The sequence below is a fragment of the Dermacentor albipictus genome, unplaced genomic scaffold (genome assembly GCF_038994185.2).
Source record: "Dermacentor albipictus isolate Rhodes 1998 colony unplaced genomic scaffold, USDA_Dalb.pri_finalv2 scaffold_17, whole genome shotgun sequence".
In the NCBI taxonomy this organism is placed as follows: Eukaryota; Metazoa; Arthropoda; class Arachnida; order Ixodida; family Ixodidae; genus Dermacentor; species Dermacentor albipictus.
In genome coordinates, this window is record NW_027225571.1 from 7,863,412 (window position 1) to 7,890,622 (window position 27,211).

At 49.1% G+C, this 27,211-nt stretch overlaps 1 protein-coding gene across 1 annotated transcript in view; it reads right to left on the reverse strand.

The window, feature by feature from the left end:
- Positions 1 to 546: 546 nt before the first annotated feature.
- Positions 547 to 27,211, reverse strand: part of LOC139051965 (endothelin-converting enzyme 1-like) — a 131,732-nt gene continuing 105,067 nt past the window's right edge. The window contains exons 11-13 of the mRNA XM_070529023.1: positions 25,437 to 25,889; positions 23,442 to 23,675; positions 547 to 1,102 (exon numbers count right to left, since the gene is read on the reverse strand). Of these exons, the coding sequence (XP_070385124.1) occupies positions 842 to 1,102; positions 23,442 to 23,675; positions 25,437 to 25,889 (948 nt within the window). The 3' untranslated portion in view covers positions 547 to 841. The remainder of the gene's footprint in view (positions 1,103 to 23,441; positions 23,676 to 25,436; positions 25,890 to 27,211) is intronic.

Genomic DNA, 27,211 nt, shown 5'->3' on the forward strand with positions numbered 1-27,211 from the left:
ACCGAGGGGTTCGATTTTTATTAGTCATATCATAAGAAGCCAACAAACACTGACACTGAGGGCAACATAGGGGAATTTACTTGTGCTTGATAAATTAAATAAAGAAACGATAAACTAATGGACATTAAAGTGGGTGAAAAAACAACTTGCCGCAGGTGGGAACCTAACCCACAACCTTCGCATTTCGCGTGCGATGCTCTACCGATTCACTCACAGACCAAGGCGACGGACGGGGAACGTCCTTTTTGTCGCAGGCCAAAATATATATATTACATATATTTAGACAAATATATACATATATATATATATATATATATATATATATATATATATATATAAAGAAAAACTACTGCCTTTATTGTTCTGTAGACAATATGGAAATTTTTTTTCCGTGCGAAGTCGCAACAAACCCCGAGCATTGTAATTTTTAGTGGCGAGTGTGAGCTTTAATTTCATCAGACTGGTTTGCGCCAAACTCTTGATTATTGCTATTTGTAACAATAACACGTAACGTGAGTAGGCGACAAAGAGGTCATTCCATTGTCGTTTTTAAGCGCGTCATAAAGCGCCTTCAAAATTGCACAATATGAAATTTTAATTATACATGCACTTGTAACATATGCACTTGCTGGCATGGTGGTGCCTATGACGTAAATCTGCAAGAACTGCACGAACAAAGGTCGAAGAGGCTGCACTCGCGCACAGAACAAGCGTCCAAAAGTCGGTTACTTGCTGCAGGTCAAGAGTCTTCCCCATCGCGAGACGTATGCGAACCACCATACACAAACGGCCAGCAACGTTACGCAAAGAGTTCGCGCAGGTATGCGTCGGTGGCGGCGACTCAGTCGAAGAAGGTGCACTTGTTTTCGGGGTTCATGCGCGCCCCGAGCGAGCAGTTGAACGCCTCGGCGAACGGGGCGAAGTTCCGGACGGCCTTGTTGCAGTGTCCAGCGTGGAACTTGCCGTGCCAGTCGTGCGCGCACATGGCGTAGCAGGCGGTGATGAAGAAGAGCTGCGCCTCGCTCCACCGCCTCGACAGTCGAAGGTCCCGGGCCTCGCGCGAAGCGAGCCATGCCGCGTGGGCGACCTCGATGGCCGGAACCTGCATCAAAGCAACGCGAGGGGTGAACACGACGGAGGTTCGGCACATGTAAGAGGACCCTGCAATAAAACTTTTTTTAACACGTCAGACAAAGCTGTGTATTTCGCTAGAATAGCAGCTTGGGCTTGTTGGTTTTCCATCCTGCTAGTAACAGCGCAAAATGTAGACAAGAGACGAGACATTTTGCGCTGTTACTAGCAAGACAAAGCTGTAATTGGGCGCAAGGCAATGTTGTCATGAACACTTAAGCTAATTGTCCCCGCGCACGCATAAGCAAATCCACAATTGCACTCAAGAGACCTACGTGGCTGTTTCCTTCAACTTCCTCAATTTTCAGCCCGTTTACATCTATTTTTGCTACGCACTTTACGTGCATTCCAGGCCAGATTTCATTAGCTGTGATGGCAAAGCAATGCCTCTATATAATAGAGGGAGAGAAAACTCACGAGGATGATCGCCATACTCTTCGAATCAGAGTGGTGCCTCTGTGAGCTAATAACGTGTCCCTATATGTACCGTCGTTGTAGTGTGATCTTCATCACCGCACGCCCTCACTATGTGCCATCGCTAGCACCACGTCGTACAACGCCACCAACGCGTAACAGAATCCGCACTTGACTGCCGATGACCCCACTCATAGAAGACTCACTCAAAGCTTCTTGCTGCACAATGTTTGTGAGGAAATGCCTTTTATTACTAAACCTACTGTGCGCGATCCATAAAAGATCCTGCAAGGCATCTTAATAGGCGTTGATCTGAAGGATGTGGTGTTCTTAGGCGGCTTCAGTAGGCTGAATGTGCGTTCAAGTCGAAACGCCTTTTTTCATTTGGTGCAACCGAAAGATTTGCCACTCGATCATGAGCATTGCGAACGCACTCAGGCATACATGTGTTCTTATTGCTTACCACCATAGGTGTGTGACGCAGCAAGACCAGCAAGTCGTTGACAAATGTGAGCGGGGCTATTGGCAAGAGCCAGTCCATGTTAAGTCAAAAAGTGTTCCACTGGGGTTCTACCCCCTATAGCTACTTAATTTAATTAAAAAGGCTAATACCCTTGTCGGTATAATAATATATGTTACGGGGATATTGCAAGTGGGCACGGAGGCAGGGCCAGGAGCAGTATGCTTCAATTCCACGCTTCTGCCTTTTACAGGCTTACCTGGCTTCTTTTCTGGTGCTGCAAGCGTCGTCGATGCAAGTCTCGCCATGTTCCACACATGCATGGCCGTTCCCGTCCCGCAACTGCAGTTACCGACTGCCTGACTTGCAGCCGCAAAAGAAATCAAGGCCAGATGCAAGCGCTATCGTCCCATCCTTCTGCGCATGGACTCCTTACACGATGACGTCACAGCCAGGAGCGGACATAAGTGGACGGCGGTGCAACGGTCTCTTCAGTGGGCACGGAGGCACGACCAGGAGCAGCATGGGTCAATTTCCACGCTTCTGCCTTTTATAGGTCTGTAAGCCATATTCTTTGTACGCTAAGAAAAATGATAATCGTTGTTTGGTCCTGCTTCCGTGCCCGGAAGTGCTTGCTAACATTGCCTGTGATTGTTTTTCGATGCTTTTTTTGTTACTTCGTTCTGGTGATGTGGAAGCAAATCCGAGCCCTGACAGGCGAACTAAAGCCCTGCTCGATGTGGATTCATTGCTTGATGACCCTTTCGAAAAAAAATTAAATTATGGGGTTTTACGTGCCAAAACCACTTTCTGATCATGAGGCACGCCGTAGTGGAGGAGTCCGGAAATTCCGACCACCTGGGGTTCTTTAACGTGCACCTAAATCTAAGGACACGGGTGTTTTCGCCCCCATCGAAACGCGGCCGCCGTGGCCGGGATTCGATCCCGCGACCTCGTGCTCAGCAGCCCAACACCATAGCCACTGAGCAACCACGGCAGGTCCTTCCGAAAAGGTTACAGTCATATTTACCCTCATTAAAGACCTTCATACGTGCTCAAAACATTCCGCTAAAGTCCAGAACGAGTTGGCAACTGATGTTAAAGTTATAAGGACGAGCCAAAAGAAAGTCGAAGCTCAGTTACATCAATCCAGAAGAGGCTTGATGAGCTTGAAACAAAAACTAAATCGATTGAGCTCCTAGGGCGCGCTGTTGATCACGTAGATGACTCAGTCAAGTCGGTTGACGCCCATCTTGGCCATTTAGAACCCCGCCTGAACGAGCAAGAGGACCGCCCCCGGCGCAACAAGATAATTCTTCGAGGCATTCCAGATTCTCAAGAATCGTGGGAACAATCCGAGTCCAAGATAAGGTCCATCTTAGCAGGTGCGCTTGACGCCCTGTCGGACAACGCGATCGAGCGCGCACATCGCTTAGGATCATATCTGCAAAACAAATGCCGCCCTATGATCGTCAAATTTTTTCTGATTTAAAGAAAAAGTTATTTAGCAAGAGCAATACTCAAAGAGAAACATATAAGCATTAGCGAAGACTTTTGTGCAGCCGCACGTGAAGGAAGGTGCAAACTATTCCAGTTTGCTAAAGATCAACCTGGCGCACCCGCCTACCAAGTGCATTACAAGAAGTTAATAATAAATAAGAAACAATATGTCTACGACCCCCATAGGTCAACGTGTCAAAGAAAACGAGTCGTCACGAACCCGCAGAGCTGCAGACAATACAGAGCATGCGCCTGGGCAGTCGACGTCCCCTGCTAGCTCTGTGAGATGGGAACGCGACAGGGTCAACAAACGCAACCTATCAAATACCTCAGTTCTTTTTACTAGCATCCGAAGCATTATCAACAAACGCGTTGCACTGGAATCGGCCCTCGACGCGTGCGGACTGGACATCATCGCGTTAACCGAAACATGGCTTCATCCACAAATCGGGGACCATGAATTATTCATGAACTCGTGCGATTTTTCTGTTTACCGCTGTGACCGCGATACACGCCAAGGAGGCGGTGTACTGCTGGCGATAAATAAAAGGCGGCCTTCAAATTGCATTACAATTGCATCCCGTTTGGAGATTGTATGGGCAGTCGTTAACTAGCAGATCAAAAAATAATTTTCGATGTCTTCTATCGCCCCCCGAATTTCACTGCAACATTTTTGAGCGATTTGCACGATGCCATTCATAGTGTTTGCTCTCGTTACACCACACTGCCAATTTTCTTGCTTGGTGATTTTAATATTGCAAATATTATGTGGAACAATGATGCCCCCAGTGTATCCTAACTCCTCTATGGCGCGAGATTTCTTAGAATTGTGCAATACCTTTTCGCTGACCCAAATCGTTAAGGAACCAACAAGAATAACCACTTCTGTTTCCAATACACTTGACCATGTTTTTACTACCCGACCCGATCTTATTTCCGACCTAACATGCTTGCCAGGTATCAGCGATCATTGCCTACTTTCATTTAAAGTTTGCCTCAAGCGACCTAAACCGATTAAAGAGAGCAATACATTAAGAAATTATAACAAGGCTGACTTTCTTTCAATTAATAATGAACTCGCAGTGTTCCTTGATGAATACTTGCGTGAATTTGAATGCCGTAATGTTCAGTCAAACTGGAGTATCTTTGTTAATAAAGTGACTGAATTAACAGATAGGCACATCCCTATTTACATGATCACCTCTAATCTAAAAAAAACATGGTATAATCATAAGCTAAAACGCTTGTGTAAAAAAAAAAGCGCCTGTTTAAATCGGCTAAGCTAAGCCGTACCAATGTTCGTTGGTCAGCCTACAAACAGGGTGCCGATGAGTACGCGCAGGCCCTAAAAGACGCCAAAGATAACTTCCTAAGCAGCACATTGCCTTCTATGCTTAAAACTAACCCTAAACAATTTTGGCGCACGGTTAATTTTAAAGACAATAATATAATAGCGCTGAGTGGCGTTAATGGTGACGCTATACCGGCCAACCAGTGTCCCGGAGTACTAAATGAAGTTTTCGCTAAACATTTTTCGTTACCCAGCAATTACACTCCGCCCCACCTACGACCATATGACCAGAATGTAATGTTCCCTCTCATTATCAGCTATGATGGTGTCGCAAGCATCATTAGGTCACTAAAACCATCCTCTGCGCCGGGTAGTGATCACATTAATGTGAAATTCCTTCAAAGCACAGTTTGTTACACATCAATCATCTTAACTAAAATTTTCCAGCAATCATTCCACGATGGTTTTCTTCCAACCGAGTGGAAAGTCGGGAAGGCAATTCCAATTCATAAATCAGACAATAAGCATTGCCCTCTAAACTACAGAGCGATTTCGCTCACAAGTATACCTTTTAAGATAATAGAGCATATCTTGGCTTCTCATCAAGCTACTTTTTTGGAGTCGCATTCATTTTTCGCACCACCACAGCATGATTTTGCAAATCATACTCGTGTGAAACTCAACACTTTTTGTACACAAACTAAACACCATTCTTAACAGTAGGTCCTTGGCTGACTTCATTTTCCTTGACTCTGCTAAAGCCTTTGACAAAGTGTGTCACTAACTGCTCATCTATAAATTACGACTACTTAAGCTCGATCCCTGCATTTTAATCTGGATTGAAAGTTTTCTTGCTAACCGTTCTCAGCTTGTTCAGCTAACGGCGCGAATTCTGAAGAATGCACAGTCCATTCTGGTGTACCGCAGGCTGCAGTCCTCGGTCCTCTTTTCTTCATACATATTAACGATTTACCGTCTTGCGTTTCCTCGTCCGTTCATTTGTTTGCCGATGATTGCGTAATTTTCCGAGAAATAACAAGTTCAAATGACGCCGATCTTCTTCAAGCTGACATTAACGCAGTCTTTGAGCGGTGCAATACATGGCTCATGGAACTAAACATTAAAAAATGCAAATTCATGCGAGTGTCTAGAAAGATTACTAGTTTACCCATTTATCACATAAAGGGCCCCTGAAACGGTTCGGACAAATTTTGTAGGCGCATAGGGTACAGCTTAAGTAGAACATTCGCACCACAATTTAAGTGAAGCGTTACGTATTAATGGAGTTACAAGCGATTAGAAGTTACCCTCCTCCCTAGCCATGCCTTTCCTCCTTAACTCGCTCGCCGAGCGAGCGGCGCTAAGCTTCGCCTTCACTGGTCCTGCGTCACGATGCGACGTCACATCGTCCACTTCCGGTTGTTGGAGCACGCCTCCTCCCGCGCGAGACCTCTCCGCTGGCCGCTTGGCCGTCGACCGAGAGCCATCGAAGCAGCGTGCGTTGCGAGCATTCTGTCGTAGCGCCGAAGGTGGCCGGTACTCCGGTAACCACAGGCAAGCTGGTCATTTCGGCAAATGACTGGAGGCATAAACTCAAGGTGATGAAGGAACTTCAGAGTAGACGTACGTGAGCAGCCTGATCGGTCTGCACTGTCCAGACACTTGTTGGCGCAGCGCTTAACCAGTCAAACGAAGCGCTAATATTGCTCTAACCAAGTGTAAAACATTTTAAATATTTATAAGAACAACGTGTTGATGATTACACTCCTGCGAAAAATACACACCAGCAGCAAAGAAGAATGCACTTCGTTGCTGCTACTGTGTATGGTTGAGCTCTGTGCCACCAGGTGGCTGCACCGTGCAGACCATTCACATTTACCTTTCTGCTCATCTCATGGCTCATCCCGGCGCAGTCAAGCGGCCAGACCCTGTCCCCTTGCGCTTGTGTTTGCCCTAATACCGGACTTGCGAAACGCTATCGCGTTAGTAATCTTCCGCTGTAAAGTGACGGCCACAAACGCGCAAGTCCTGGCGCCTATCGGATAGCCGCAGTCCGATGCGCAGCAGCCAGTTCGCTCGTATGCTGCCTTGCAGAGAGACACGATTTCGCAGCTTCACATCTTTCCAGTCGCTACGTCTGCAGCCCACAACGCAACAAGGGTGATTCATCGTGCTCACGAAAAGACTGATCGACACTGACGGCGGAGCTCTCGTCAAAGACTGCGCACGTTGTAACACAAGCAGACGACACTTGCTGTGTGCCGGAAGTGCTCAAGTGTGCTAAAAAACTATTCTTGTGTATTCTCTTTAAGTTATTTTCTTTTTACAAAAACAAAGTAACTAACATTCCAACTATTACGAGCATCATTTGTTCACCATAAAGTTGGAAAAATTTTCGACCACGCGCCCTGGTCAGCCAATCGGATAGCTCGCCCATGTGACGTCATATGGGTTATTTGCATCATATGGGTAGGGGCGGCTTAAAATTCCGCCGAGCAGTGCGCTGCGATCGACAGCGATGTGCATTTTTAAAACCTTATAATAAATTACACGCTTTACGCAGAGCACTTAGATGTGTCAATTAATGATCAGAAGGACCTACTCTAACGACTCAGTACCTTTGTAGAAAATCGCCAAAATCATTTCAGGGTCCCTTTAAATAATTCACTACTCGACAGCGTATCTTCCTATAAGTACCTCGGAGTTCCCATCAGTAGCAATCTAACATGGGATACTCACATCTCTCATGCTGTCTGAAACGCTAATCGCATGCTCGGATATCTTCGTCGTAACTTTGCAAGATCACCTTCGTCTCTCAAACTAATGCTATATAAAACATTCATGCGCCCTAAGTTAGAATATGCCGCTTCGGTTTGGGGTGCGCATTATAATAATTTGGTACATACGCTTGAAATGGTGCGAAATAATTCGGTCCGTTTTATACTCTCTAATTACAGTCGAATCGCGAGCATCACGGTAATGAAAGCTAAGCTTAATCTTCGTAAGCTTGCTTCTTGACGTGCGATGCTTCGCTTAAGCATTTTCACAAACTGTATCATCCCTACCTGCGTGATTTACTAATACTTTCTCCCCATTACGTTTCGCACCGTTTGGATTATGCTGATAATGTTGGCATTCCGTTGTGTAAAACAGTATCATTCCTACATATCACGCACATCAAACAATTGGAACTGCCTTCCCAAATTGGTAGTAACAATTTCAGATCATGAAAAATTTGTGACTTCATTGACCAATGCTCTGTAACATCTTGTTTTTGTATGCCTCTTTATAGCTATTATTGTATAATTAGAAAAAGCTAGACTGCTTCTTTGTATATATATATAGTATTTTTGTAACATGTATTTTGCCTCTTCATAACTACTCTCGCATAATTAGAAACATTGTGCTGCTTCTTGCAGTGAAAATATTGCTTTTTTCTGTATTTGTATGACTCCCCTCTGTAATGTCTGTTGACCCTGAGGGTATCATAAATGAATGAATAAATAAATAAATAAATAAATAAATATAAAAACTATGTTTGCAATATATATACAGGATGAGTCAGAATAGCTAAGAAGGCTGACCACCAACAACACGCAGCAGCCAGCGTCTCCGATCTTTTTCCTGTCTCTTCTGTCATCCTTCCGTAACAGGACACCCGCGTGGCGAAGCGCCGTCTCAGCGCATGGCAGGCGAAGAATTGCGTGCGAATTATGGCTTCAGCCGCGAAATGTGCACGACGTCGACAGGCATCTGACTCGAGGGTGCATCAAAGTACAGCGGTGAAATCTTGTAACTGACGTCGTAGGACTTCATAAGGCCCTGTGTAGCGAGAAAGAAGCTTCTGGGAGGGGCCAACCCGACGACATGGTGACCAGAGGAGCACGCAAGCACCTGGTGCGAACTTAACATCGCGATGGCAGCAGTCGTAACGCTCTTTCTGTATATGCTGTGAAGCTAATAAACGAGATTGGGCGACTTGAGGTGCCATGCGAGCGCGATCGATAACTTCAAGAGGATACTCAGTTGCAACACGTGGCACAGAAGGGAGGAATGTGTCAAATGGCAGAGTGGGGTGGCGACCATACAAGAGATAAAAGGGAAAATATCCTGAGGTGTCATGTTGGGACGAGTTATACGCGAACGCCACGTAAGCCAGCGTGGTGTCCCAGCCTCGGTGATCGTTGGAGACGTACATCGACAGCATCTCTGTGATTGTTCGGTTGAGACGTTGCGTAAGACCATTCGTTTGTGGGTGGTAGGCGGTAAACAGCTTGTGCTCAGTGGCACAAGAGCGGAGGAGATCGTCCACAACTCGAGACAAGACCGAGCGGCAGTGGTCTGTAAGTAACTGACGAGGTGCACTGTGCTGGAGAATGACGTCGGGAAGGAGAAAATCGCCGACGTCAGTTGCGCAACTAGTCGGCAACGCCTTTGTTACCGCGGAGCGTGTCGCGTAATCAGTAGCGACGGCGATCCGCTCGTTCCCTCTAGTCGTTGTCAGAAACGGGCCAAGCAGGTCAAGGCCTACGCGAAAGAACGGTTCAGACGGAACTTCAATGGGATGGAGTCGTCCGGCAGGTGTCGGGAGGTTTCTTCTGGCGCTGACACAATTCGCAAGTTGCGACATAACCACGCACAGAGCGTTAGAGACCCGACAAGATGAACCGGCATCGTACGCGGTCGTATGTACGCAAAACTCCAACGTGTTCCGCCGTTGGTGCATCGAGAAGTTGTTCGAGAACGACGGGTCGCAGATGACGAGGAAAGGCAAGCAGCAACTCAGGGCCGTCAGGGTTGATATTGCGGCGGTAGAGGATGCCGTCATGCAGCGCGAACAAGCGGCACGTGCCATCGGTGCTGCCAGATTGCACTCCGGCGATGATGGACTGCAACGATTCGTCGCGTTGTTGTTCAGCGCGCATGCCGGTCATTTCAGTCAAAGCCATCACGCAGGTCACCGTATCATGCGCAACAAGATCGGGAGGATCCACCAGGTGGCGCGATAGGCAGTCAGCGTCTATGTGGAGGCGTCCAGTTTTGTAATGGACACTAAATGAAAATTCTTAGAGCCGCAAAGCCCAGCGACCAAGCCGTCTAGTCGGGTCCCGGAGGCAAGACAGCCAGCAGAGTGCGTGGTGGTCTGTGACGACAGAAAACGTGCGGCCGTACAAATATGGCCGGAACTTGGCGACAGCCCAAACTAAAGCCAAGCACTCTCACTCGGTGATGGAGTAATTTCTCTCGGCAGGTGACAGCAGACGGCTGGCGTAAGCATCACGCACTCGGTGCCATTTTGATGTTGGGCGAGAACAGTGTCGATGCCATAGCCGCTTGCGTCAGTGTGGACTTCGGTCGGTGCAGACGGATCAAAGTGGGCAAGTATGGGAGGGGTGGTAAGAAACCCGATGAGAGAGGCGAACGCGTGAGCCTGCTCCGGGCCCCAGGAGAATGGCGTGTTCATTTTTAGAAGATCTGTCAAAGGCCGAGCAACACCGGCGAATAAAAGCTTTTGACGAAACGGCGAAAGTATGAACAGAGGACGACGAAGCAGCGCACGTCAGAGGCAGAACGTGGCACAGGGAAACGGCGTATGGCGCGAACTTTTTCCAGATCTGGTCGGACACCGGATGCGTCAACGAGGTGACCCAACACGGTGATCTGACGGCGCCGGAATTGACACTTCGTGAAGTTCAGTTGAAGGCCGGCTTTTCGGAAGACCGCAATAATTGCAGCGAGTCTTGTAGGGGGGCTGCCGAACGCGGAAAAAAAAACAATAACGTCGTCAAGTTAACAAAGACAGGTGGTCCATTTGTAGCCCCGCAGAAGAGAGTCCATCATACCTTTAAATGTCGCAAGAGCATTGCATAGGCCAAAGGGCGTGACTTTGAAATGATATAAGCCATCCGGCGTGATGAAGGCCATCTTCTCGCGGTCCACTTCATTAACTGAAATCTGCCAGTAGCCGGATCGAAGATCGATGGACGAGAAGTATTTAGCTCCGCGCAAGCATCCCAAGGCGTCATCGATGCGTGGTAGTGGGTAGACGTGTTTTCGCGTGATCTTGTTGAAGTGTCGATAATCGACGCAAAAACGACAGGTACCATCTTCCTTTTTCACAAGGATGACAGGCGAAGCCCAAGGACTGGTTGATGGCTCGATGACCCCTTTGTGTAGCATTTTGTCCACTTCTAATTGGATGACTCGACGTTCAGGTTGCGATACACGATAGGGACGCCGACTAATAGGATTCGTATCTCCAGTGTTTATTCGGTGGTGAACAACAGATGTTTGGCCTAAAGGCCTGTCGCCGAATTCAAAGATGTCACTGTACGATTCAAGCAGGAGCCTGTGCAGAGGGGAGGTCAGGTGCAATCATTTTCGCGAAGCTATCCGTTAAGGAACCAGAGCTATCAGCTGCAATTGGCACTAATAAGCCACTATCGGCATTCAGACTCTCAATGTCAAATTCGCAACCACTAGAAACGCTGGCCAAGAAAATGCCAGCCGGAAGCTCTTGAGAGCACAGGCTGAAATTAAGAAGCGATAGAACGAAGTCGTTATTTGTAACCGTGACCAACGTATGTGAAAGAGCAACGTTCCGGTTCAAAAGTACGTCGATGATGGGGTGAAGCACATATTCACCGTCAGGAACCTGTGGCTGCGCGGTCAAAGTGGCGTAAGTAACTGCCTCGGGTGACCGACGCACATCTTGAAGCGAGCACAAGCGCAGTGGGGCGGTACTTGGAGCAACGGTGAGTTGAGGCAGTTCTAACTGAAGAACGTGGCTCGCTCAATCGATGAGAGCAGAATGAGTGGATACAAAAGTCCAATACAAGGACAACGTCGTGAGGGCAGTTATCGAACACAGCAAAGAGAACAGAAATAGGGCGGCCGGATATAATTAAAGGCGCAGTTCACATTCCAAGAACAACCAGCACGCCACCGTCGGCCACACGAAGCATTCGGGCAGCTGCTGGAATGAGGACCTTCTTTAAACGTCTACGTACGCTAGCACTCATCACAGGCACGTGGGCTCCAGTGTCGACGAGTGCTTGAACAGGTACGCCGTCTATTTTGACGTCAATTACAATTCTCCTTGTGGGTACAGACAGAAGATTTGCTGCAGTAGTCGGCAATGCAGCACCACCTCCGAGGGCTGCATTCCCTAGTTTTCCGAAAGGGTTTGGCCTAAAGCCACAAGGGACCAAAGGCAATGAGGCTGCGGCGAACAGGAAGATGGGCGACGTGTTTGCGGTGAGCGAGACTGGTGTCCGTGCGGCGATGGTGGGCGGCTGTACCATGTGTTCCCAGCAAAGTTGGCGGCGCTGTTAGACTCGGCGATGGGCGAAACATTGCGGGTATTTCCATCAAAACGGCTCAGGTTGAGGTCTTGACGACTACGAGTTGCGACAGTATCGAGCGACACGACCAATGCAGCGACAGGTGAAACATAACGGCTGGTCGTCCGCAGTTCTCCACTCAGTGGTGGTTGCGATAACGGGGAGAGAAGCGTCGGGGGAGGGGAGAAAAGTAGAAGGGTTTTCGTTAGCTCTGGGATTGGCGATAGCACATACAGACTGTAAACCAATGTTTGGAAATTCCTAGCGAATGATGGCTTGTGCAAGGGTAACTGAAGATGGAGTAGCATCAGGGCTACGCGAACAGAAAGCTGCAGGCGCCATCGCATCCAGTTCACGTCTAACGATTCACACCACGTCCTCTGATGGCGACGCGTGCTGCTGTGCGAGTTGATCTTCCCACGTCGACGTTGCGGCAGCATTATGAAGTCTGGCGAATGGTTGCAAGACGCGTCGGCTTTTGGCCTACTCGAATTGTCGGCACCCTTTAATGGTTGCGCCAACTGCAGAGCAGCTCTTGCACATGAGCAGATGAAACGCGTCGTCAGCAATGCCCTTAAGCACGTGCCCGACCTTCCCAGCTTCTGTCATGTCGTGATCGGCTTTACGACAAATTGCCAGCACGTCCTGGATGTACGAGACATAGGACTCCGTGGGGGACTGGCCATGGGAGGCCAGTTCCTGCTTTGCGGCAATATTACGGCCGGCGGGTTTGCGAAACAACTCTGTCAATTTCTCTTTGCATTGGTCCCAGCTGGTTAGCTGCTCTTCGTACGACACGTTTGCCGTGCCTCTTAGATAGAACAACAGGTTAGCTAGCATAAGTGCAGAGTCCCATCTTTTGATTCCACTCACGCGTTCGTACATGGCCATCTCCTCTTCAATGTCGGCGCCATCGGTCCCGCAGAAAGTTCCAGGATCCTTGGGTTGCACAACGACCTCCGAAGGTGACAGCGATGTAGCTGGCGACGGTGATGTTGGAGGTGGCAACGTCGTTGATCCCGCGTGCTCACCGTCATTCACGGTGCGGATGGTGACGCCCTGTCCACTGCGGAGCGCCGTTTCCAGCCGTGGTAGCCCGTACCTCTCACCAGTATGTTACGGGGATGTTGCGAGTATGTAAGAAATATATTTACAATATATATTCAAAATGAGCCTGAGTAGTTAAGATGGCTGATCACCAACAACACGCAGCAGCCAGCGTCTCCAATCTTCTTCTTCCTCTCTCTTCTCTCATCCTTCCATAACAATATATTTGCACCAGTATGGCTACTACGCTGCGTTTACTGGCAAGGACGTTTAAGGGTGCCATACCAAACGCATGCAACAGTTTTTTTTTTATCGTAGCACTCGAAGGGTGTTCATGATTTAAAATGACATAAAAGCGAATCATTTATTTCCGTTCGTTGTTTACAGAAAGAGGAAACCGCTAAAAAAACTCAGTGCCCTTCCACTCTGTAAAGAAGGATGAACAGCGAAGCTATGTACGTGGGCCCCTCAATGACGAACTGTACCTCCGCCGCTAGTCGGCCCGGAATAGCACTATCTTCGGTATCGGCCCACGTATGGGGAGTGCTTAACGCTTGCTTCACCTCCGTCACGGGTCGGCCCGGCATTGCACTATCTTCGGGTTCGGCCCACGTATGGGGAGTGCTTAATGCTTGCTTCACCTCCGCCGCGGGTCGGCCCGACATAGCACTATCTTCGGGATCGGCCCACATATGGGGAGTGCTTAATGCCTGCTTCACCTCCACCGCGGGTCGCGCCGATATTGCACTATCTTCGGTTTCGGCCCACGTATGGGGAGTGCTTAACGCCTGCTTCACCTCCATCGCGAAAGGGCCCGGTATTCCACTAGCTTCGGTATCGGCTCACTGATCCGGAGTGCTTAACGTCTGCTTCACCTCCGCCGTGGGTCGGCCCGGCATCGCACTATCTTCGGGATCGGCACACGTATGGGGAGTGCTTAACGCCTGCTTCACTTCTACCGCGGGTCGGGCCGGTATTGCACTATCTTCGGGATCGGCACAGGTATGGGGATTGCTTAACGCCTGCTTCACCTCCGCCGCGGGTTGGCCCGGCGTCGCACTATCTTCGGGATCGGCACACGTATGGAGAGTGCTTAACGCCTGCTTCACTTCTACCGCGGGTCGGGCCGGTATTGCACTAGCTTCGGGATCGGCACAGGTATGGGGATCGCTTAACGCTTGCTTCACCTCTGCCGCGGCTCGGCGTTGCACCAGCTTCGGGATCGGCGCACGTATCGGGAGTGCTTAACGCCTGCTTCACCTCCGCTGCGGCCCGGCCCGGCATTGCACTATCTGCGGGATTGGCTCACGTATCGGGAGTGCTTAACGCGTGCTTCACCTCCATCGTGAAAGGGCCCGGTATTCCACTAGCTTCGGGATCGGCTCACTGATTGGGATTGCTTAACGCCTGCTTCACTTCCGCCGTGGGTCGGCCCGGTATTGCACTAGCTTCGGGAGCGGCTGACGTATGTGGAGTGTTTAACGCGTGCTTCACCTCCGCCGTGGGTCGGCCCGGTATTGCACTAGCTTCGGGATCGGCACACGTATGGGGATTGCTTAACGCCTGCTTCACCTCTGCCGCGGCTCGGCTCGGCGTTGCACCATCTTCGGGATCGGCGCACGTATCGGGAGTGCTTAACGCTTGCTTCACCTCCGCTGCGGCTCGGCCCGGCATTGCGCTATCTTCGGCATCGGCCCACGTATGGGGAGTGCTTAATGCCTGCTTCACCTCCACCGCGGGTCGCGCCGATATTGCACTATCTTCGGTTTCGGCCCACGTATGGGGAGTGCTTAACGCCTGCTTCACCTCCATCGCGAAAGGGCCCGGTATTCCACTAGCTTCGGGAGCTGCTCACGTATGTGGAGTGCTTAACGCGTGCTTCACCTCCGTCACGGACCGGCCCGGCATTGCACTATCTCCGGGATCAGCCCACCTATGAGAGTTTTTTGCTCACCACACCAACGACACGAAAATTTCCTTGGACGGTAGAGGTATAGAGCTTGTCTGTACACTCTGTCCCATTTGCTAGGCTCGTTAAAAAACGACATTATGAAAAGCGTGTTAAAGCTGGCTTTCAAGATTATCTGCATCAAGTGAAGACTTTACCTTGCGCAAAGATATTGACACGTGTACTTGCCTATCTTCATCGGGCGACCACGTTTCACCACCTAACAAATGTCATCGCGCAGCGCAGGACGCACCTGCATGTATCGGAATTTTCTGGAATATTATCGATGGTTCCATCCGATGTCTGTCACCGAGCCTTGAGTAATATGATTGCATGTATGCGCGACGCGAATAGCGTAGAACTTTGTGGGAGACACGCGAGTCCCAGGGATTACTCTGGAACATTCGACGACTGATGTATAAAAACCGACACGCTTGACCCGCTGATAAGATTTTCGACGACTGCCGACTGTGTTCGCCGTTTTCGTTGAGCACTGAGTGTAGCCTGTTTCATATAGGCACAGATTCGCCCAATAAAGTTAGTTTTGTTGCTGCGTTTTCAGCCGTCACTACCACGTGAGAAGTGGTGGAGGTGCTTGGCGTTCATGTACCGGACGCCCCCACAAAGCCGTGATCCAAGCCCGGACATCAAAGACAAAACCTACGTCCTCCCGGATCATCGAGAAAGTCGCCGACTGCAACAGCTACCGCCGGAACACGGGCTTCTACTTGAGACGACCAGAAGATCGTGGCCAAGACAACCCCAAGGGATGCCCCAGCGTTCCCCGTTATCCTGCAACAGCCTCGGAACCAACCGACCTTCCATGGAGCAGCGACTGAACACCCGGAATCCTGACTGGAGACTTGCGAACGAATCGCGACTTTCAACAACTGGGACTCCAACGACAAGCTGCAGCATGTATACGTCGCCTTAGAAGACGCCGCCAGAACGTGGTTTGAGAACGGGGACCCGACCTTGACAGCATGAGACCTGTTCCGTAGCGGCTTCCTGAGTACCTTTACGAGGGTCGTGGGCAAAGAAGCATTGCTGAAGCTATGCTAGACGCCCGAGTGGAGCTACCTAACAAGGACGTTGGCTTCTTTACGGAAGAAATTAGCCGTCTGTTCCGCCATGCCGACCCGGATATGCCCGAGGAGTAGAAAGTCCGCCTACTCATGCGTGGTGCCAAGGAAGAACTTTTCGGCGCAATGATACGAAGCCCACTGAAGACCGTAAAAGAGTTCCTTCGCGAGGCCACCAGCATCGAGAAGACACTCGAAATCCGGAACGGGGAATTCGACCGCCGCACGAACTACACGAACTACGCAGGAATTCAATCACTGGCCACCGACGATTTGCGCGAGACTATCAGAGCGGTCGTACGGCAAGAGCTGCAGTAGTTGTACCCAAGGTCGCAGCCTGAACTGGCCTCAATCGCTGAAATCGTCAAAGACGAGGTTCAGCGATCCCTTGGAGTTCCTGAGGTGCAACCAGAATCGCCGCAGCCCGAGCCGGAAGCGATGACCTAGGCCGCTGTCGCCCGCCGTCAAGGCTCCCATGCGCGACCGCGCCAGGGACCTTCCACGCCACAATTCCGTCGTCTACCGCCGCCGCCAGCACGCCCACCCGTAGCCCAGCGCAGCTGCACGAGGAGGACGGACATTTGGCGCACTCCTGACCACCGCCTGGAGTGTGGCCTGATCCCGGTAACCAGAACCGGCAACACACTCCCTCACCAGAGCAGGATTGGCCACCCTGGTGCAGTACTTGGCCACAACCTCCAATATGAATACAACAATCAAACCCCGGCCCTCAGTCCCCAGCAGCTGCGAAGCAGCTGACCACGGCGGCGGTCGGACCTGCAACGCAGCAGAGGGTGCTAAGAATCACTGGCTCCGGACAGGCCGCCAATGGAATATGAACCTGACAACGTTTAACGCTAGAACGTTATCTAGTGAGGCGAGTCTAGCAGTGCTATTGGAGGAATTAGAGGGCAGTAAATAGGATATAATAGGGCTCAGTGAAGTTAGGAGGCCAAAAGAAGCATATACAGTGCTAAAAAGCGGGCACGTCTTGTGCTACAGGGGCTTAGCGGAGAGAAGAGAACTAGGAGTCGGATTCCTGATTAATAAGAATATAGCTGGTAACATACAGGAATTCTATAGCATTAACGAGAGGGTGGCAGGTCTTGTGAAACTTAATAAGAGGTACAAAATGAAGATTGTACAAGTCTACGCCCCTACATCCAGTAATGATGACCAGGAAGTCGAAAGCTTCTATGAAGACGTGGAATCGGCGATGGGTAGAGTGAAAACTAAATACACTATACTAATGGGCGACTTTAATGCCAAGGTAGGCAAGAAGCAGGCTGGAGACAGGGCAGTGGGGGAATATGGCATAGGCGCTAGGAATAGCAGGGAAGAGTTATTAGAAGAGTTTGCGGAACAGAATAATATGAGGATAATGAATACCTTCTTCCGCAAGCGGGATAGCCGAAAGCGGACGTGGAGGAGCCCGAACGGCGATACTAGAAATGAAATAGACTTCATACTCTGCGCTAACCCTGGCATCATACAAGATGTGGACGTGCTCGGCAAAGTGCGCTGCAGTGACCACAGGATGGTAAGAACTCGAATTAGCCTATACCTGAGGAGGGAACGGAAGAACTAGTACATAAGAACTAGTACATAAGAAGCCGATTAATGAGTTAGCGGTAAGAGGGAAAATAGAAGAATTCCAGATCAAGCTACAGAACAGGTATTCGGCTTTAACTCAGGAAGAGGACTTTAGTGTTGAAACAATGAACAACAATCTTGTGGGCATCATTAAGGAGTGTGCAATGGAAGTCGGTGGTAACTCCATTAGTCAGGATACCAGCAAACTATCGCAGGAGACGAAGGATCTGATCCAGAAACGCCAATGTATGAAAGCCTCTCACCCTACAGCTAGAATAGAACTGGCAGAACTTTCGAAGTTAATCAACAAGCGTAAGACAGCTGACATAAGGAAGTATAATATGGATAGAATTGAACATGCTCTCAGGAACGGAGGAAGCCTAAAAACAGTGAAGAAGAAACTAGGAATTGGCAAGAATCAGCTGTATGCGTTAAGAGACAAAGCCGGCAAAATCATTACTAATATGGATGAGATAGTTCAAGTGGCTGAGGAGTTCTATAGAGATTTGTACAGTACCAGTGGCACCCACGACGATAATGGAAGGGAAAATAGTCTAGAGGAATTCGAAATCCCAAAGGTAACGCCGGAAGAAGTAAAGAAAGCCTTGGGAGATATGCAAAGGGGGAAATCAGCTGGAGAGGATCAGATAACAGCAGATTTGTTGAAGGATGGTGGACAGATTGTTCTAGAGAAACTGGCCACCCTGTATACGCAATGCCTCATGACCTCGAGCGTACAGGAATCTTGGAAGAACGCTAACATAATCCTAATTCATAAGAAAGGTGACGCCAAAGACTTGAAAAATTATAGACCGATCAGCTTACTGTCCGTTGCCTACAAACTATTTACTAAGGTAATCGCAAATAGAATCAGGAACACCTTAGACTTCTGTCAAGCAAAGGACCAGGCAGGATTCCGTAAAGGCTACTCAACAATAGATCATATTCACACTATCAATCAGGTGATAGAGAAATGTGCGGAATATAACCAAGCCTTATATATAGCTTTCATTGATTATGAGAAAGCGTTTGATTCTGTCGAAACCTCAGCAGTCATGGAGGCATTACGGAATCAGGGGGTAGACGAGCCGTATGTAAAAATACTGAAAGATATCTATAGCGGCTCCACAGCCACCGTAGTCCTCCATAAAGTAAGCAACAAAATCCCGATAAAGAAAGGCGTCAGGCAGGGAGATACGATCTCTCCAATGCTATTCACGGCACGTTTACAGGAGGTATTCAGAGACCTGGATTGGGAAGAATTGGGGATAAAAGTTAATGGAGAATACCTTAGTAACTTGCGATTCGCTGATGATATTGCCTTGCTTAGTAACTCAGGGGACCAATTGCAATGCATGCTCACTGACCTGGAAAGGCAAAGCAGAAGGGTGGGTCTAAAAATTAATTTGCAGAAAACTAAAGTAATGTTTAACACTCTCGGAAGAGAACAGCAATTTACAATAGGCAGCGAGGCACTGGAAGTCGTAAGGGAATACACCTACTTGGGGCAGGTAGTGACGGCGGATCCGGACCATGAGACGGAAATAATCAGGAGAATAAGAATGGGCTGGGGTGTGTTTGGCAGGCATTCTCAGATCATGAACAGCAGGTTGCCATTATCCCTCAAGAGAAAAGTATATAATAGCTCTGTCTTACCAGTACTCACCTACGGGGCAGAAACCTGGAGGCTTACGAAAAGAGTTCTACTCAAATTGAGGACGACGCAACGAGCTATGGAAAGAAGAATGATAGGCGTAACGTTAAGGGATAAGAAAAGAGCAGATTGGGTCAGGGAACAAACGCGAGTTAATGACATCTTAGTTGAAATCAAGAAAAAGAAATGGGCATGGGCAGGACATGTAATGAGGAGGGAAGATAACCGATGGTCATTAAGGGTTAGGAACTGGGTCCCAAGGGAAGGGAAGCGTAGCAGGGGGCGGCAGAAAGTTAGGTGGGCGGATGAGATTAAGAAGTTTGCAGGGACGGCATGGCCACAATTAGTACATGACCGGGGTTGTTGGAGAAATATGGGAGAGGCCTTTGCCCTGCAGTGGGCGTAACCAGGCTGATGATGATGATGATGATGATGATGATGACCATCGCCCGCTCTGTTGCCACTGCGGAGAAGTGGGTCACGTCTACCGCCGAATTCCATACCGGGAGATGGGACTGCGACGGTTCGCCGTTAACGCGCCGCGACCACATCTTGGTCAACAACCTCGCGATATCGCCGACTATATCTCGCCGCCACTCAGTGGAGCCCTCGACGACCGTCCCGTTCGCCGTCACCAGGCCGCTACCTGTCGCCGCAGCGCCAAACATACACTGGCCCAGCCCGGGGCCGGTCTGCGAGCTCATATCCGGAAAACGAAAAGCAGCAACCGATGGAGGTGCGGTTGCTCTTCGTCGAACTGATGAAGACCCTCCGCCACCGATGAAGACGCCGAAGAGACTACCTCAACGACATAACAACGACACGCCGCCGCCCCGGCGAAGCTGGAAGCAAAGAATACGCAGACGAAAGACGACTTGACGACGCCGCATACCAGCCACAGGTAAACGCGACGGAGCCGTGATACAACGCCAAGACCTAACTTTAACGCAAGACAAAGAACCACCGACCTCGATGTGCTTCTCGACGGCCACGCAGTCACCGCCTTAGTGGACACAAGGGCCGATTATTCCGTGATGAGCGGACACATTGCCGCCCAGTTGAAGAACATAAAACTGCACGGGAAGGCCCTAAAATTCACACCGCTGGGGCACACCTTATTACGCCGACTGGAATCTGCACGGCAGCAATTACCGTTCATGATGGGACTTACCCTTTCACCTTCGTTATCCTCCAACAGTGTTCACGAGACGTCATTCTCGGCATGGACTTCCTGAACCAACACGGCGCAATCATCGACCTGAAGCCGAAATCGATACTCTGTCGGAAGATCAAGCCCTACCGCTGGAGAGCTCTCGTAGTCACCACGCCTTGAATTTGCTCGATGATCAGGTGAGCATCCCGCCGCGCTCCAGCATTATTTTAACGCGACAGCGTTAAGGAGCTCGTGTCGCAGAAAGGCCGGTGTCGTCGGCGTCGGCGGCGTTGGCCGTGGGCGATAAATCCCAGCAGGCACTTCATGAATATAAAACAACTTGAAAGATGGGCTGGGTGAGAATCGAACCAGGGTCTCCGGAGTGTGAGACGGAGACGCTACCACTCAGTCACGAGTTCGATGCTTCAAAGCGATACAAAAACGCCTCTAGTGAATGCGGTGTTGCCTTAGAAACGAGCTGTTTCTAAGGCTCAGACGTGCGTCGCTTGCTCAGGCGCACATTTCGTTGCCGAGCCGAACGCGGCGTTGCTCGACGCTCACCGCGTCCGATGCGGGGCGCGTAGTCGCTGCGCCGTAGCCCATTGTCTTACACCCCTTGGCGGGTCGACGGGAACGCTGTCGCGTTCCACTCTTGAAGGCGAAGCTTAAGCGTCCTCCAATTTTTTTTACGCCGGCACCGAAACATCCGCTGACGTAGAAGGCGTCATCGAGGGCGACCTAGGTCTACTGCTCGACAGTGAAATTTGCGTTGCAAGAAGGATCGCTCGACTCCACGGAGGAAAAGTGGAATTGATGCTAACCAACTTCAGTGAAGAGTTCAAGCACATCAGCAAGGGCACGACAATCGCGTACATCGAGGAAATTTTGGAAACCAGCAATGCCTTTGTCCGCTAGGATTCTGCCACATATACCCCGACGACCATGGTTCCCGAACTAGACTTCGACATAAGTCCAAATCTCCGCATAAATAAGCAGCAACAGCTCAGAAGCCTTCTCGAACTATACAAAGACTGCTTTTTGACGTCATCGATGATTCGACAAACACCAGTCGCAAAGCATCACATAATAACCGAAGGGTGAGCTCGGCCACTCTGCCAGAGCCCTTACCAAGTTTCGACGCGAGAACGTGAAGCTATTAAGCAACAAGTCGACGAAATGCTACGCGACGAGATCATCCAGCCGTCGAAAAGCCCGTGGGCATCTCCTGTAGTCCTGGTGAAGAAAAGGACGGAACCCTACCTTTTGCGTCGATTATCATGGACTGAACAAGATCACGAAGAAGGACGTATACCCTCTTCCACGGATAGACAACGCATTGCATTGGTTCTGCAACGCTAAATAATTCTCGTCGATGAACCTAAAGTATGGCTACTGGCAAATAGAAGTCGACGAGAGAGATCGCGAAAAGACCGCCTTCATCACGCTAGACTGCCTCTACGAGTTTATGGTCGTGCCATTCTAACTGTGCTCGGCGCCTGCAACGTTTCTGTACGTCATGGATATGGTGTTAGCAGGATTGAAGTGGCAGAAGTGTCTTGTTTACTTGGATGACGTCGTTGTGGCAGGCGGCTTGCGACAGTATAAGAGGCCATCAAGCCAGGACTCACTCTGAAGCCAGAAAAGTGCCGCTGTGCTTACGATGAGCTTCTGTTCCGAGGCCACTTCATCAACAAGTCTGGAGTCTGCCCCGACCCACAGAAGACTGCTGCCATCGCAAAGTTCCCACAGCCCATCGACAAGAATGACAGTCGTCGAATGTTCCAGAGTAATCCCTGGGACCCGCGTGCTTTCCACAAAACTCTACACTATTCACATCGCGCATACATGCAATCAGATTACACAAGATCTGGTGACAGACATCAGATGGAACTATCGATGCCATTCCAGAAACTTCCGATACATGCAGGCGCATCCGTCGCTGTGCGATAACAGTTGGGCGGTGAAGTGTGGTCGCTCGATAAAAATACGCAAGTACACGTGTCGATATAAATGTGCAGCGGATGTCATATTTCGCTATTATCTAAATACGTTTATCAGCAAGTTCAGGAACTGGACTTGCAGTCATGCGCTTAGCCGTGAGAAGCCCAGCCACAACACCAAAGCTGCAGCGCTCGAAACGCCATGGATGCGCGAATGACTAGTGCCAGAGGCACTATTTTCGCAAACTAAACATTCCAACTCCTCGTGTATGTAAGACATCGAAAAAACGCGGACGACTTTGATGGTGTAGGAAATCCTAAATTCTTTGTTTCTTTTCTTTTTTGTTTTCGAGCGTTAGTGAGAGATAAAAAATGAGCCATCGCTGACGTAAGGAACAGGCGTTTACAATACGATCTATTTTTTTGTTTCTTTCGCAGATGTTGCCATGTAAGATCAGAAAGATTGTCTAATGACTTTTTCGTTGATCTATGAGCTGGGAACTCCCTATGCTTTGCTACCTCCTCACTTGGACCTCCATAACAATGGTGACAAAGATGTTCATTATCGTGAACAACTTGACCAGCGAACAGCTGCTTGGAGGATGTGGTGCTTTGTCTATAATGTGATTACTTAAATGTTGTGGCACTTTGTAGTAAGCAAGTCACTTTTGATCACAGTGGCCGGCTCTGGCTCACCTTGCAAGCAAAGAGGCTCGTATATCGAACATGCAAACATTGCCAAATGCGACTTTTTGCGTAACTGCTCACACAAGCAACCGAACATTCGTTCTGTCTCGGTATACATAAGTGTCTTAAGCATAAGAGTTTCAACTTTCTCTTTCTTTCGCTCGATCCCTGATTATGTTCTAGTTGCTGCAGAGTCACCTCAGGAAATGGGCCGCTTTCACTGTCGCTGAAGGTTCCATCGTTCTGGTCACGGCTGGGGATGTGTGCTCGGCATCGTACCCGCTCCTCGAACTCCCCGCTGGTCGCGGCCGAAAGCAAGGAGTGCACGATGCTTCCGTTCGCGTCCACCTTGATGCCGCTCGCGTCCACCGCCTTGACCAACTGGCGGGTGAACTGGTACCCGAGGCCGCCGTAGAACATAGCCTTGGTACCCTTTGGAAGCACAGACAGTTCTATACCCATGTGCCCCAGTGAACGTCAACTAAACTGTTATGAGCAAAAAAACTAACAAAAATTAAGACACGGGGTAAGATACAACTACAGTATCTACGGTGTTCGTCCCGTCACAAGTCTTCTAAGCACTGTAGATATTATAACCGCATGTTGCACCGCGATTTCTTTTCTTCCTTTTTTACAGCGAAGCTGTATAGGGCTAGGGTTCCATGTAGCTTTCGTGTGCGTCAGCGATAACCATCATAATCAATGGCTTATACCTCCGTAAGCAAGCAAAAAATAAAATGTCTCATAGCCCCACAAGGCAGCGGCTACCAGCACTCAGCAAAGTGAAGAGAATAGTGACGACATTCTTTGTAATCACGCATGCAATATAGAGAACTGGATATCAAAAACTGTTATCAATTCTCATACCCCCGGAAACAATAACTCATACCCCCGAAGGCAACGGCTCATATCTCCCTTAAGCAAGCAAAAAATGTAATGACTCATAGTCCCTAAGGTTCATGGCTACAGGATGTACGCACCTTTGTACGCTTGACTCGCAAGAGGACAATGCCAGCGTGTGTCGGGATGGATGTCTGTGCCGTACAAACGAAAAACGAAACTGGGATATTCACTGTACATATATATCCAGGCACACCCAAGTGTGATATCGAGAGGCTCATGACCATGAACTTTGCATGGGTTAGTCGTGACGTTGACATTTCAAAACCACAATTTCAATAGCTCAATGGTGAGACTTGGATGTGGACATTTCAAAACCAGACAAGAAATGGTTCACTCAGTTTGAGTGACAAAATTTTGGATTGAAGTGCCACACCAATCCAAGTCACTCAATTACTAAACAATGGTCGTGTATGGATTTAACCTTTACCAACATTCCAAGGTGGTAACCGAACGAATTGGTGTATATCTCAGTAATCACAAAGCTATCCTGCATTACCAAATGAGGAATAAATACATTTACCTTTGGCTAATCATGTGTGACGTGCTACAGCTTCGCTGGTCATCCAACTTTCCAGAGTGGAATAGCTCTTCATTTTTTTCTTATAACAGCTTAGCTAACGTTAGCTGGGACACACTATAGTATAGTGATAACCGAGAACTTGCGGGACGTGGAACATTAGTGAAGTGCAACACGGCTCTTTTATCATGACAGTCACGTCCACTGGTCACTTCATTACGGAATCTTGCCACATTTGTGAAGTTAGCAGTTTCTCAGTTCTACCTGGGGCTTCTGCTACAGCCACATCCAAGACGCAAAGAGATACAAAGGTCTTGCATACAGTAAGAAATTATTGCTTATGATTTTTTTAGAAAGCCATGACCAGCAAAGCTACTAATCGTACATCGCACATAAGCGCTGCCAGCGCGTCTTAGGATTGAATATCGTGCAACGAGTTTTTCCTTTTCCGCCCTTGAAGGAAATTCGACGCAAAATAGAATATATTAGCAAGAATCAAACACTGAGTGTTTGTCCAATGCATTAATTTGTAACACCTAACGAGAGTATTTCGTCTCCTACAACCTTCCAAATTCGAGAAAATGACTGCGAAATTGAATACATCAAAAATTATGGGCTCCGCAAACGTCACCACAAAAACTAGCAGTAGTGCGCTGGTAAATTCCAACCCATTTGATTTTATCTGAGAATATACATCTACACCGCTGCTATTTCTTTATGCTGATACGCGTGTCAACGATCGGCTTCTCGTTCAGTGTCACGGGAGTTCACACCTTGGAGTAATAGAGAGGCTTCGCAAGCGCCGCCACAGAGACGAAGAGGCTGTTAAGCACGTGCTCGTAGCGCACGTGCGGAAGCACGTAGCCACCGGGCGTGGCGAAGTGGTCGTCGCCCTCAGCCGTGCCCAGCAATCGCCACGCGGCGCGGCGCGTCTGCATCCACAGGTCGACGAAGGAGTCCGCCCAGTCCGGGAAACGGGCGTACGCACCGGCCAGGCCTTCGTCGGTGAGCAGCTCGGCGCGAGGCCACAGCACCGTCTCGACGCTCTCCAGCTTGAGGGCGGCTGCGCGCCGGCTGTCCTCGTCGAACCAGGCGGTGGAGGAGGCCTTGTCGACGGCGACTCGCACGAGGCCGTGCAGCCGCTCCGCGATGCTGTCTCGTTCGGCAACCGAGAAACGCGACACGGCAAACATGGCGCTCACGAGCAGCCCGTAGACGGTCTCCACCTGCGAAGGTCGTCGACGGCGATGCACGTGACACAGTGGGCTTTAAGAAAAGGGTGGAAGGATAAGTAAAGTGTGGGTCGTTCAGCACTTGTCCTCATCCCTTCTTGTACCCACGCAGGTACTCGTCATCGATGTTGCAGTACCAAGATGTCCAAGTGGCCGTTTCGCAGATTTAAGCTGCAGTTGGCAGCCTATGGTAGCAAATTAACGGCGCGAGCTAAAGACGACGGTGAGAGAAAGCGCTGCTGCTGTCATCTTTCGCTCGCGCTGTTGATTTCTTGAAGGGATAGTCTTCCACAATCAGCCAAGTTAGCACTGGTGACAAAAAAATTGCACTTTTCCTGGTAGCATCCGCTGCCAACTATTTGTCGTAACGAGTACGGACGTGCATAATTTCATTTCACAATGTGGCACGAACGTGCCATTATATTTACAGTAATTTTCAGTAAAAAATTAATACGTCTGTAATTTCATTTCACGACGCCAAAAAAAGACGCCATCACATTCACAGGAATGTACCGTAAAAAATATAGAAGTCTAATTTCATTCCATGGTACCGCAATAACAGGCTATAATATTTACAGCAAATGTCCGTAAAAAATACTGGCTTCTGCAACTTTATTTCATGGACCCACAATAACATGCCGTCATGTTTGCAACAATTCTAACAGGTTTTCTGTAAATTACTATGATTTTCAATACAAGGAACCTACCAAACTTGTTATTTATCATAGCTAGAATATAGCAGTGTAAACCAACAAATGAGGCAAATCGATCGAAAAAAAAATATCCGAAGAGATCTAAGTACTTATGAATTGTTAATGCGAAAGCATTAAAGTCCAATTGAACTCCCTCAGCAGTCTTTCGAGTGATGAACTGCTCGCGGGCAAGCGAGTGCTTAAGAGGCTAGGCTAACGCCTCCTAGGTAGCACAAGGGTGGTGCACAAGGGCAGTAACGTCAAGCTCCTTGTCCGACTGCCACAGAATCTAATGGGGACGCACCCGAGTAAGCCGGGGTTATTTTTACGCTACCGCTTTCGTCACGAACAGGCTTGGCAATGTAAATTTTGATCCAAGTAGCATGATGTCATAAAGCAGAGTCCAAAGACCTAGGAGGCACTGATTTAGCCCAGTGATTACGACACTCCGCTTCTGAGCATGGGTCGTAGATTCGAAGCTCACTGTCAACGTTTTACAGCGAAGCTATCTATGGCTAGGATACCGGGATTTCTTCGTGGCGTAACGTCGACAGAAAACTATCACATTTATGTGTCCTACCCCCAAATATAATAACTCATACCCCCGCAAAGCAGAGACTATAG